The sequence below is a fragment of the Crotalus tigris genome, unplaced genomic scaffold (assembly GCF_016545835.1).
Source record: "Crotalus tigris isolate CLP2741 ecotype Arizona unplaced genomic scaffold, ASM1654583v1 scf7180000018371.15429387391:27106975, whole genome shotgun sequence".
Classification (NCBI taxonomy): Eukaryota; Metazoa; Chordata; class Lepidosauria; order Squamata; family Viperidae; genus Crotalus; species Crotalus tigris.
In genome coordinates, this window is record NW_024096970.1 from 9870200 (window position 1) to 9883853 (window position 13654).

The 13654-nt window shown below is 38.3% G+C and overlaps 1 protein-coding gene across 2 annotated transcripts in view; it reads right to left on the reverse strand.

Annotated features, from left to right (window-relative positions):
• Positions 1 to 13654, reverse strand: part of PLCG1 (phospholipase C gamma 1) — a 93029-nt gene that overhangs the window by 17805 nt on the left and 61570 nt on the right. For both annotated transcript variants that reach the window (XM_039351363.1, XM_039351362.1), the window contains exons 16-24: positions 13135 to 13322; positions 11701 to 11901; positions 10797 to 10916; positions 10474 to 10654; positions 9876 to 9953; positions 3407 to 3510; positions 2658 to 2754; positions 1727 to 1799; positions 1024 to 1181 (exon numbers count right to left, since the gene is read on the reverse strand). In XM_039351363.1, the coding sequence (XP_039207297.1) occupies positions 1024 to 1181; positions 1727 to 1799; positions 2658 to 2754; positions 3407 to 3510; positions 9876 to 9953; positions 10474 to 10654; positions 10797 to 10916; positions 11701 to 11901; positions 13135 to 13322 (1200 nt within the window). The remainder of the gene's footprint in view (positions 1 to 1023; positions 1182 to 1726; positions 1800 to 2657; positions 2755 to 3406; positions 3511 to 9875; positions 9954 to 10473; positions 10655 to 10796; positions 10917 to 11700; positions 11902 to 13134; positions 13323 to 13654) is intronic.

A 13654-nucleotide genomic window follows, 5' to 3' on the forward strand; every position in this document is an offset into this window, starting at 1 on the left:
AATTATAAGTAATGAGAAACAGCAACATTCATCAATTATATACAATATTTTAGTCTTCCCAAGTTCTTTGTCCATTTACTTTCTATTTATAGAAAATAGTGAGTAGTTGATAGGAACAACAGAGAATGTCAATGTTAAGGACAGTAAATATGAAGATGAAATTTTGCTTTTCTGATCCATGTTTCTACTCCCATAATCAGCAACCCTTAACTTGGTCCGCTGAAGAAGTCTTGGACTTCAACTCCTACACCGTCTAGTGTGAGTCTTCTATATCTTTGAAGTAAATATTTTTAACTGAGAAAAAGGAGGGAAGCAATGTCCTATCAGGTTACAAAACTGAGGAAAGACACTTGCAAGAATAAGATGTTCTAATATATTATTGCAATAAAGAGAATAATCACAATATTTGGGGCAATTCTGAATCATAACTATCCCCTGTTCTTAGTTCTGAATATAGCTCATCACGAGGAAAAAAGCTAACCACAAATAGACATCTGAACACATATCCAGAGTGCAGTTTCCAGCAGTCTGACAAGTATGGAGTTAGACCAAAACACAGAATTATAAGCCTGAACAGATATTTCTGTGCTGCAAAGCACAGGTGCAGATGGGATCAAGGGAAAAATGTCAGCCAGGGAGGAGCAAAACCATTTCATTTCTCATCGCATCAAACCATCTTCTTTCCATTTGTCATTGGAAATTTCTGCTGGAATAACAATAGATTCATAACCAAGAGCAGATATAGAGATTGAGCCACCCCTATAGATATTTCAGCATAGGATTCTTAGTCCTGATTTGCTGAATATGCCATACGGTCTTCTATGTAAGAAGTGGAGCTTCTAACGGATAAAGCAATTCTCCCAATATATGTTCAGCCCATGGAATCAGTTAATTTTTTCAAGGAAAACATTTAAGAAGCTTTACACTCATCATACTGTGGCCTGAATGAAGTATATATGAGGGTGCTTTTTTTTTTTTTTTTTTTTTACTCTGAAAAGGTTTTTAAGAGCAAGCATCCTTTACCCTGGCATCAGCAGTTTGGGCTGCCTCGCGGATCTTCTTCACCCAATCCAACAGATCTTCATGAGTGTCAGCTGCAACATCCAGTGACCACCGTGAGACAGATGCCATACTAATGGAGAACACAAACATCCGGCTATTCTTCCCCTCAGGGCGGATAGCTATGTCAAGATGAGTAAGGGATAAAAATATGGGAGATTGTCATTACATCTTCATAATCATCAACATCTCCAGGATGAGCAAATGACTAAAATCAGGGTTTCGGCCAAAAAAATGTCTCAATAGCATCACCCAATAGAAAAATTTTAGAAGTTGAAACAAAGAACAGAAAATTAGATATACAAATTTTGTCCTAATTTCTTGTTATCCATATCACAATGGGCCATTTTCAAAATGAGTCTTGAATTTCTCAGCATCTAGCCCTTAATTTAAATGCCCTTTTGTGGAACAGGAACCATTTTAAAATTCTATATATTGTTATCTTTTTCTCACTGTCTCTACCTTGTAGCTCTAAATCTATCACTCTATTTTTGTACAATATTTTAACTGAATGCAGACAAGGCTAAATTGTGTCACTGATCCATTTACAATTGCTTATTTAAAAACCAAACTGGTTTTCTATCTGCAGGGCTCACTAACAAGGAAGGAAGTTCTAGAGAAACAGGGCATAAAATGGATTTTTCCCACTTTTCCCTCCATAGCTTACCAATCTGACATGATGGTACATCCAGTACTCCTCTGAGTAGATCTCCCAGAGGGCTATTTTCATCTAGCTGTTGCTGGAAGCAAAATCATAGTATATTCGTAAAGATTTTACATGTTTTAGTTTACTCTGTCATATAAATTTCAAGATGATCCATTTTTTCAGATTAATGCATTTTATTTTTAAAAAGCACACATATTACAAAACTATTAAAATGTTTTGCTCTGCCTTAGCTACCGTGGTATTTATTCCCTGACACTCTCTCCTTTTTCTGCTTTTGCATTTTCCCACACCTCTGCAATTTCTGGGTAGCAAGGATCAAATGAATAATAAATGCTGAAAGCCAGTAAAATAAATTTGATCATTGCCTTTATTATTTTTGAAGGGAAAACAGTTTAGCTACAGCTGCCCTTCATTTGTAACAAAAAACTGTTTCGAAATCATGGTACATGAAGATAAACAACCAACAGGGAAAAAACACTTCTAGATTAAATCCTCCTCTGATTTGTGCACAATTCATGCAGATGATCTACACATGCATTATTCATTCCTAAAGGCATCTCTACTGTTTGCCACAGCAAGCATCCATCTGCAGTAGGGGTTATAATGCAATAAAACACTCAAGGGTCAGAGTGAGAACCTAACACATAAAATCTTTTAGAATGAGAGGGGAAGGGAGGGGAGGGGAAGAGAGGGTAAGGGAGGGGAGGAGAGGAGAGATCAACTGAGAGCAGACAAGGAGATGAGCTAGATACTGCTCCATTAGTGATGGTATGTTTGCTCATATAAAATTGGGTGGGCAACCTTAGACAAAAAGATGGGGTCTTCAGATAGCCTTTTTTCAAGGCAATATTCAGATTGAAAACTGGATTTTTTGGGAAGAAATTTTGAAATGTTATAGTTGTCTGTCCCTTTCCCCAAAACAAGGACTCACCTCTCTCTCAGGCTCCAGGCCAGTTGGACTAGTTATTTCTTCTACATAATTAGAGGGAAACCACAGTTGCTTCTTACCCCCATAATCTCCTCTCCACCTGAGAAAAATTCAAAGCTCATGCAAATATGTACACATTCTACAGCAATGTTACATTACATACCAAATGCTGTTATCAAAATTGAAATTGGTGGCATTAAACTTAATTGCAGCTTACTAAACTAATTGAGCAGAGGAAAGAGCATGCTCTCTGAAGAATGTATTGCTCAAACTAAAGAAAAAAAAATCCCAAACTCCCTCTCTATTGTGTGTAGGAAAAACCATTATTCTATCAAAATAGTTTGAATTCAAGTTAAAGTAACCCTGAACTTGAAACTTAATTCAAAACAGAATCAGAATAAATATTAAGATATAATTAGGAAAGAATATGCAGTGCACACCAGAGAAAATAATAGGGGAGAAGTGGTAGGTTAAGAAATACCTAAGCCCATCACTTTTTTCTCCTGAATTTAACTCTTTCCTAGCTACTTTTTAATAATATGTCAATAGTCTAGCAGGTGCACACATGTGACCCTGTTGATAAACATCTTTAACTCTATGCATACAAATTATATAAACTCATTTTACATGCTTCAATTACACAATGAAACAAAGTTCCATTAAACTAATATCAGAAATGGAAAAATCATCAAATCTTTTCTGGGGGAACGTAAGAAATATTTCATTATCTTCAGAACAATAGATATACCCACCAGCCTCCTTCTTGTTTTTCTACATTTTGGATGATTGCATTTTTTGTGAAGGTAAGCTCATCTTCTCGCTGTGCTTTGTAGTCAAACAGAGCTTTGACAGCACACTAAAAGAAATGCACAAGAATGAGGGCCAGGTAACTATGGCAATAATTGGGATGGTTGTACATATCTGTGAAGGTGAAGCAATTTTGCTAAAGAATTATAGAAGAATCTGTTTGTCCAGATATCTTTTTCTACCTACTTTTGACAGGATGAGTGTGTGTGTGTGTGTGTGAGAGAGGGGGGGGGAGGGGAGGTAACATTTGGAAAGGGATGTGTCACAATCTGTAATAGGAAAGCCAACAAAGCTGTATTGTAGATGGTCCTCAACTTACAAACTTATGATATAATACCAGAAGGTAGCGTTCAACCCAATCCTGAAGTAATAGTAATAATAATAATAATAATAATAATAATAATAATAATAATAATAATAATAATACCCCCAGTGAGGCACTACCTTGACGTGGTTGTGGGGCTTGTGTACTCTGATGAGATGAAGCTATGCCCAGAGGTTCAACCATACTGGGACAGGTCTCATCAAGGAGTCAGACAAAGAGGTCCTCTCCCATAAACATATGATGAGACGTAAATTTCAGAATGCCCTCCCGGCTCGGATGTCGCCCGGGTTAACAAGGTCCGCGCTAGATATTGGAGTTCCTGGATATCTGGTGAAAAATGGTTACAGGACTCAGGACTGTTGGCTGAGCAACCAGGGCCAGCAGCTGCAGAACTACTGGAAGAAAAGGTGTTTACCCGTCGCAGATACACATTGATGGAAAACAAAGAAATAATGATCTGTTACTACAGATCAAGTCCAACAAGAAGAGGATATCTAAAACGAATGCACCAGTTCTGGAAAGAACAACATCCAGAATCAGAAATAACAGAACAGAGACTAGCAGATCAACGCCGATTTATAACACGAAATAAAGTATTCAAAGAAACAGAATTGGACGAACTGCAAAGGTTTACCCAGGGCAAAAAAATCAAAGCCTTACCAGAAGTATTTCAGAATGTAGAGGCAAACCAGGGGGAGTTGGCAGTGAAGGAATCCAGCAGAGATATACAACTGTTCTCATTTGGAAACCAGGCACCTCTTCCTCAGGAAGAACAAAACCCTCTAACTAAAGAAATAAAGAATTGAAACAAAGAATAACTGAGCATCTAGAACAGCACAAAAACAACAGAATAAGGCTGCCTGCATTGAAACTTGTTCCAAAGAAACAGCTAGCACAAACATTAAAAGATGCAAATACTGCAATATCAAGTATAAGCACCAATTCACTGCAAGAAACAAACCAACTCATGTACAGCACAGCTGCATTTATACAGAATACCTGGGATTAATCATACAAAAAAGAATAACAAACAAACAGTACCCGCAGAAAAATGTAAAGGTAGACTAGAAATAAGATCAGCAAGTTAGAGATCACATGCGAGCAAGCTAGAACAGCATGAAAGAAAAGAAGCTGAAGAACAAGAAGATCAAAGAATACCTAATCAAGAAATACCACTTAGAAACAAGGAAAATCAAGGAAGCACTGGAAATAATAAAGCAACAAATAACAGCTATAGCCAGGAAAGTCAGTAGATATGAAGCTCGAATTGCAAACTATAGTCAGAACCTCCAATTTCAATCCAATCAGAAACGTTTCTACCAATCCATCAACGGAGAAACTGCAAGGAATCAGTCAGTACCTGACAAGGAAGAAACAGTGCAGTTCTGGAAGCAGATATGGGATAACCCAAAGAAATACAACAAGGGTGCGGCTTGGTTAAAAGAGTTGGATGCAAATAAAACAGAAGTTGAAATGAAAGAACTAGTAATAACAACAAAAATGGTAGAAAAAAGAGCAAAGAAAATCAAAAATTGGTCAGCATCAGGTGAAGATGAACTGCATGGGTTTTGGTTGAAACATCTAACTGTTATACACCCACTCATTGCCAAACAGTTCAACAATATACTACAAGGAGGAGAAATTGAAAAGTGGCTAACAACTGGGAAACCCTACCTAATAATGAAAAATCCAGCAAAAGGGGCAACACCAGGTAACTACAGGCCAATTACCTGCTTACCAACAACTTTCAAATTACTAACTGGTGTGGTAGCTGATGCAGTACAACAGCATCTAGTTGAAAACAATCTCTTTCCACCTGAGCAGACCGGAAACCGCCCCAATAGCAGAGGAACAAAAGATCAACTCCTAATAGAACAAAATGATCTTGGAAAACTGCAAGAGAAAGGAAGACCAACCTGATGTAGCATGGATTACTACAAAAAGGAGAGAATAGGTGAAGACAAGGCATTTTGGACTCTCCTGCACATGATTGGATAATCAAGTGTCCTAGAAATAACGTAGTAAGTAGAACATCAGAAATTTTTGCAAAAATCGATGGCACAATGGAAGACAAAGTTGACAGATCAATGGGAGAAGCTGGAGAGGTTATATCAGAAGAGTATCTTTCAAGGATATTCATTTATCACCGATTACTATTTGTTATTGCACGTTTTCCTCTTGTCAAACATACTGGGGGATAACTCAGGACATGTATCAAACATCAAAAACATCTGCTAGACTAGCCCACCTCCTTTACTTGGATGATCTGAAGCTGTATGGAAAAACATCATCTGAAATAGAATCGCTGCTCAACACTGTCCGTATATATAGCCAAGATATTATAATGGAGTTTGGCTTGGACAAATGTGCCACACTTACTATCAAACAAGGAAAAATAATGAAAACTGAAGGAATCAAGATGCCCCACGAAAATAACATTAAGAATCTTGATGAGGAAGAGTACTACAAATACTTGGGTATCCTTCAAGCTGACAACATCAAGCACACTGAAGTCAAGAAAAAGATTAGAGGTGAATACATCAAGAGAGTGAAGAAGATCTTAAGGTCCAAACTCAATGGAGGAAATACCATAAAGGCAATCAACACCTGGGCAATCCCAGTCATTAGTTACACAGCTGGAATAGTGGACTGGACTCAAGCAGAACTAAAAGCAATGGATAGGCAGACCAGAAAAATAATGACAATGAATCATGCCCTTCATCCACGCAGTGACATTGACAGACTTTATCTACCAAGGCAAATAGGTGGGCGTGGGATGCTACAAGTACATCAGATGGTTGAAGAAGAAAAAATGGCTTTGGGAACATAAGAAAAAAAAAAAAAAAAAAAAAAAAAAAAAAAAAAAGCATATCTGAAGAACAATGATGAGATTGCACTGAAATTAGTATATCGGAGGCTTACTAACTACTGGAGAGACCAAACTGGCCTCCCAGAAAGAGCCAATGAAGAACAGAATAGAGGCATGGGAAGACAAAGCACTACATGGCCAATACATGAAAAAAATAGCTGGGAAAGCAGATAATAATAAAACCTGGCAATGGCTAAGAGCAGGAAAATTGAAGAAAAAGACCGAGGGACTATTCTGGCTGCACAAGACCAAGCCTTAAGGACAAACGCATACAAAGTCAAAATTGAGAAGACAGCAACAGACAGTAAGTGCCGCCTATGCAAAGAAGCTGAAGAAACAGTGGACCACTTGGTAAGCTGTTGCAAGAAGATTGCACAGACTGACTACAAGCAGCGGCATGACAAAGTAGCAACAATGGGGCATTGGAAGATCTGCCAAAAATATCATTTGCCTGTAGCAAAAACTGGTGGGATCATAAAATAGAGAAAGTCCATAGACAAATGATAAAATTAAACCTGCTCTGGGCTTCAGAATTCAAACAGACAGCACCTGCAACATAACACCGCAGACTTAACTAATTGTCCGCTAAGAAAGACAAAAAAAAGTCTGGATAGTGGACGTGGCAGTGCCTTGAGACAGCAGAATAGACGAGAAAGAACTGGAGAAGATAACAAAATACAAAGACCTACAAATAGAAATAGAAAGACTGTGGCAAAAGCAAGCAAGGGTAGTACCAATAGTCATAGGCTCCTTAGGTGCAATCCCAAAACAACTGGAGCACCACTTGAACACCATTGGCATTGACAAATTCGCTATTATCAATTGCAAGCGGCCCTTATTAGGACTGCTTACCATCTGCGACGATACTTGTAATACCATCAAACATCCACATCTGCTATCCAGTCCTGGGTAAGGACTCGATAGGTTAGACAAAATGCCAATCCGTCTGAACATCCTGGCTGACTGTGCGATGATCCACCATAATATAAAGTTAAGGGAAAACAAAACCCCTTGGAGTCAATCTAAATCCAACCCCCTGCTCAGGCAGGAACCCTACACTATTTTGGACAAATTGGCTGTCCAGTCTCTTCTTAAAACTTCCAGTGTTGGAGCATTTACTGCTTCTGGAGGCAGGCTTTCCACTGATTAATTGTTCTCACTGTCAGGAAGTTTCTCCTTAGTTCTAGGTTGCTTCTCTCCTTGCTTAGTTTCCACCCGTTGTTTCGTGTCCTGCCTTCAGTGTTCTCTTGGAAAATAGCTTGATTCCCTCCTTCTTTATGGCAGCCCTGAGATATTGGAATATTGCTATCATGTCCCCCCTCGTCCTTCTCTTCGTTAAACTAGACATACCCAATTCCAGCAACCGTTCCTTATATGTTTTAGCCTCCAGTCCCCTAATCATCTTTGTTGCTCTTCTCTGTACTCTTTCTAGAGTCTCAACATCTTTTTTACATCGTGGTGACCAAAACTGGATGCAGTATTCCAAGTGTGGCCTTACCAAGGCATTGTAAAGTGGTATTATTACTAGATCTTGATTCTATCCCTCTGTTAATGCAGCCTAGCACTGTGTTGGCCTTTTTGGCAGCTGCCGCACACTGCTGGCTCATATTTAACTGATTGTCTACTAGGACTCCGAGGTCCCTCTCACAGGTACTACTATTGAGCATGGTGCCACCTATGCTGTACTTGTGCATTTGGTTTTTCTTGCCTAAATGTAGAACCTTGCTTTTTTCACCATTGAATTTCATTTTGTTGGTGCCCAGTGTTCAAGTCTGTCCAGATCCTTCTGTATCTTAAGCCTGTCTTCTGGAGTGTTGGCTATTCCTGCCAACTTGGTGTCGTCTGCAAATTTGATGAGTTCCCCATCTATCCCTTCGTCCAAATCGTTGATGAAGATGTTGAAGAGCACTGGGCCAAGAACAGAGCCCTGGGGCACCACACTACACACTTTCCTCTATATAGATGAAGTTCCATTGAGGACCACTCGCTGAGTACGGCCGGTCAGCCAGCTACGGATCCATCTGGTGGTGATTCTGTCTACCCCACATTTTTCTATCTTATCAAGTAGTAGCTTTACTGAAGTCCAAGTAAATTATGTCCATAGCATTCCTCTGATCCAACAACTGTTCCCTATTACGTATTTTGGTGCTTGGCAACTAGCCTGCCTTTACAGGTGTTTGCAGCCTCCTGCATGGTCACATGACCATGATTTACGATGTTTTTGCTGAAAATTGGCATTTACTATCCATTTTCGGCAAAAATGTCCACGAGCTTAACAACTGTGATTCACGACCATGAGAATCCGCTAAACAACCAGTCAAACAAAGGTTGTAAAATCAGGATGGTCATGTGATGACTTGCTTTACAATCATCACTAAGTTATGACTATAATGGGTAGCTCAATTACAGTCATGAGTTGAAAACTATATGCAACGTCCTCTGCAACATGATTACGACATATACAAATATGGACAAGCTACCGATCTTACATTATTTTTCTTGGATTTGGGGGAGGGGTAGGATTTTTGTTAATTATGGTAAAATTATTACTTGTAAAATAACTTTTGCCACAGTTTTCATATATGTACGTCCTACCTCATTGATTTTTGGCAACTGATTCCATCTCAGGTTTAATGTTTACTACTGAGGTTCCTCCAGCCTCATTATATAACACAAACCAAATAGTTTTGCTAGTGTTTCTAGGGTAGAAAAGTGGGAGTGCATATGTATAATATAGTAAACTAACATTTGCAGAAAGGAAACATTTAGAAAAATAACATGCTGATCCATTTTTAAATCTTCCTTACAAAAATTTATGCAAGAATATGGAAATTACAGCACATAATTCAAATTCATTCCTGCTTCTGCCAGTTGGTAAGTTTCACTGTGCTAATTAGATAGAATATCATAGCATTCTGATTAGAATTAGGATATCATGTTTCTTAAAATTGTAAAAAACAACATTCATAGAAAAGCCTGATCCAAATTAAAACTATAGTGTTGAAAATGGGAGTTTAATATATCCCACCCCCTGCAACCTCTTAACACAAACTATTTATTGCTGTTATTAGTTCTGACAGTGAGAACATACTAGTATCTAAAGCAAAACTGTTTTATAGTTTCTGCACAAGATCTCAAAAAGATTTCCAAGCATGGTAGGAAAATTCACACACTCTTATTAGCCTAATCAAGATATAAACCAAGAAGTTAGGGAAAATACCTTAAAAGTTGGCATAGGGTTGGCCTCCACATAAAATCCCGGATTCCGTCCTTCATATAGAGCACCATAATCTGGTTCCTAACAAACACAGATGCAATACAGTCCTTTGTACGCTTCTCATTTGCTAATTATTTAGGCAAGACTTCATACAAAACTGTTTAAAAATGTAACAGAATCATTTAATGAGATAAAACAAAATATAGGAGGAATAAATCCATGGCGTGAAAGTTGGCTGGGTGACTTTGGGCCAGTCACTCTCTCTCAGGCCAATTCACCTCAGAGTAGTTGTTGTAGGAGAAAGAAAGAGTATTGTCTGTGTTCACCACTTTCAGTTATTTGTAAGAGTAATAAAGGTGGGGTATAAATAAATACTTAAATAAAATAAAATACATTTTAAAAATCTTTCTGAAGAAAGAGGAACATGGTCAGTTATCAGACTAGGGGAAAAAAATAAGGTCTTTTGTGCACCCAGCCGTACCACGAAATCTCCAATTAAGAAGATCTTTTCCAGACTCTATAAACACCAAGTATGGTCCTAACTATAACACAGAAGGAAGATCCTGGCTTCCACCCAGTAGAGACCTAGTGCCATACTTACTGCTGTCCCAATCTTCTCCAGTGTTTCTTCATTAATAGGATATCTCAACTTCATTTTGCGATACAATGGGTGTTTCTCATAATAGCTGATTAAATCCACCAGGCTGTCAAATTCTGAATTGCCTATGATGATTGTCTGACCATCTTGCTGCACACGGCAATGCTTGATCTTTCCTTCAGCTCTAGAAGATAAAAGACCAGCCCGGCAACTAATTTTCTAAATAACCATGATATAGTGGTTGAAGAATACTGCACATAGGCAGGGAACATTTCAGTTTGTGCAGATAAAAGAATTAATCCACAGCACTTGGCAAATGTACTCACCGAAAAGAGATTGCATAGGAATTTGACTCACTCCTCTTGCGCACCAAAAAAGCTCCATCCCGGGGCACCCTCATCAGCATGCGCTCAGCTGAATTCCGAGTGAGATTAGCATGGTACCATCTGGGAATAAAAATAAAATAATTTATGTTATTTCCTAGGCAGCAATTCCTGAAAAGTATTTGGATGCTAAGGTTAATTTTGCTTCAAGAAGAAAAAAGAAAGAAAAAAGTAGATACTAGGCTGTTTCCCTGTAGGTTTTGAGATATGATTTATTCTCAAGATTACTGGATTCCATATTACAAGCCAAGGCTTTTTTCTTTCTCAGCCCTGGTAGAAAAGTCAGAAACAAGTCACAGATGGATTCTTCTGCAAGCTCTGGATTATCAGTTGTGACTCTACTTCAACAAAGACATCTTAAAATGTTACATTTGTGCCAACATTAAATACAGTCTAAATGTTAACCAGTATTCCACGTTGGCATGCCTAATTACCACAAGTGTAGACTCAGTGATTGTGTGGGCTGTCACGAGGTAATAATTAAGAAACCAAAAAGGAGGAAAAAACACGATTCTATGGCTTATTCCTAATTGCAGATAAGTAACAAGAGCTATATCTGCACCAGGCCAAGGATAGCTGAAATTTGCAGACAGAATTCTATCAGAATTGAAGGATTAAAACATTTACTTGAATCTCTATATTGATAAACTTTGAAAATGTGTCTCAATGTTCTAGAATAATGGAATAAGACAAGTGGCTGCAAGAAAGAAGGCAATCTCAATTGTGAGAACCCACTCATAGCATCTCTTTCCTAGAGAAACCTGACTGGCAGCAACCATAAATTCACCAAGGGAGGAAGGGAGGGAGACAAGGAGAGAACTAGAAAGTGACTCCTTCATTGGCTTACTCTTTGCTCTCATGTGCATTTGTCTGGGGCACAGGTTCTGTCAACCTCATTTCAAATTCATTGCATCTGAGTGGCACTTGCTGGTAATGAGCAATGAGATCATAGAGGCTATTGAATACCAGGTTATCAGTGAGGAAGAATTTGGGGCTGCCAGCATCTTGCCGGGAATGGATCCGGCAGTGCTGCACTTTTCCATTGCGCCTGTGTAGGAGAAACAACAAAACAAGGATTGATTGTGCTACCCTAGACATGATTATCCAAAGATAAACTCATCATATTCAGTGCACATTACTTTCCAGTGGATATATTTAGAGTGGCTGCCTAAGTTTGGTTTGTTTTTTTTAGTGTCTCATTATGGATTATGTTTGCCCAACAACACTAATTATACTGCCAGAAAATAAATATGAGAGAATGAGTCAGGTAATGACTGCGGGCTGCATATTTGGTAATCCAATACCTTAGTTTTTTTAACTTAGTTGGGGAGGGGGGGAAGGAGGAATAGAACTATTCTGCTTGCTTGCAATGAATTCTTCTCCTTGTTTCTCAAGCCATTCTTAGGTGTTTGTCCAATGTTGAAAACCTATTTCATGTTCCCCAAACAAAGAGGATAAAGTAGCCATATGCATTACAAGCAAATCTGCAGAGCCCAACCTAATCATTAAAAAGGAAAAAATCAGCAAAGCTTACCCATCCTTACAGAAACCAGTAGCTTCTATTGTTTTGTCAAGCTCTACCCAGACCAACTATTGACTCAGCAAACTTGCAGGCAGAGATTCAAGAACACAATTCTTGACAAGCTAGTTTTACTACCAATATTAGAAACAACCAATATACTGGAAACCAACAACAGCAAATTGTAGGATATTAGTCCCAAGATTTAAATCTTAAATCTCCTTCTTCCACCCATGCATCTTAGTGGACTTTCCCTATTCTAGCCCTGCTATAAGTGAGTGTGTAGGAAGCTTTAAAAAAAAACCCTACAAAAACAGATACTGTACAACCAAATTCTTTACTGTTTTGCAAAATAAACAACCACCTCTACTTTTCTCTATGAATAAAACCTTTTAGTTTAAAGTGGCTGATTTCATGGTAGTTTGCAAAAGCTTTCAGTAACAATGTTGTAATGTAAAAGTTTGAAAATTACTAGTGTAGTTCACTCTGCCATAATTTATTGGATAATGAATAAGGTTAGATTACTGCATAAACTACAGATAATGCAACAAGAATGATAATAAAACAGCATATGCTTGCAAATATCCTTCTATTTGGCATCTTTTCCAATTCTTACCTAAACCAGGACAAATATGCAAATGTATTATTTTCTTAACAGACATAAACTCTTTGGATCTCATAGATGCAGAACTAATGATTGTATTATTCCCCTATTGAATGTGAACATTTTAGATAACAATTCCATGCCCAAAGGATTCTTACCAGAAGGAAAGAGTGTAATCACCAACAAAGGTCTCACTTTCTCGCACCAGAAATGAGCCATCAGGGGCTCCAGTGTCCACACAATATTCCATTAACAGCCTCTCTGCTATGTGGCGGCCATCACGCCCTGCTCCCAGTTTGCCATGGAACCACTTTTCAGTGGAATGGAGTTCAGTACTGTTGCTTGTCTGCCATGGAAATGAAAAGCAAGCACTTGATTTAGTAGCCTACAGACCAAGAGTGGCTGAATGAGAAGGTAGAAAGGCACAATTATATTAGTTTGGAAGGAGAGCAACCTCTCTTTTCCAAGTTTTAGACATACAAACCCAACATTTACCACAACAGGAAACCATTATCTCCCGAGTTTCCCTAAATCTCTTCATTCTGTTATTGCACCACTGCATAAACAGATAGGGCTCAAGTCATGTATCTCTTGCCTCCAGGCAACATGAGATGCTAACATTTCTGAAAATAATCCACTTAAAAGCAAACAACAAACCATTTTAGGAAGTTGTATAAA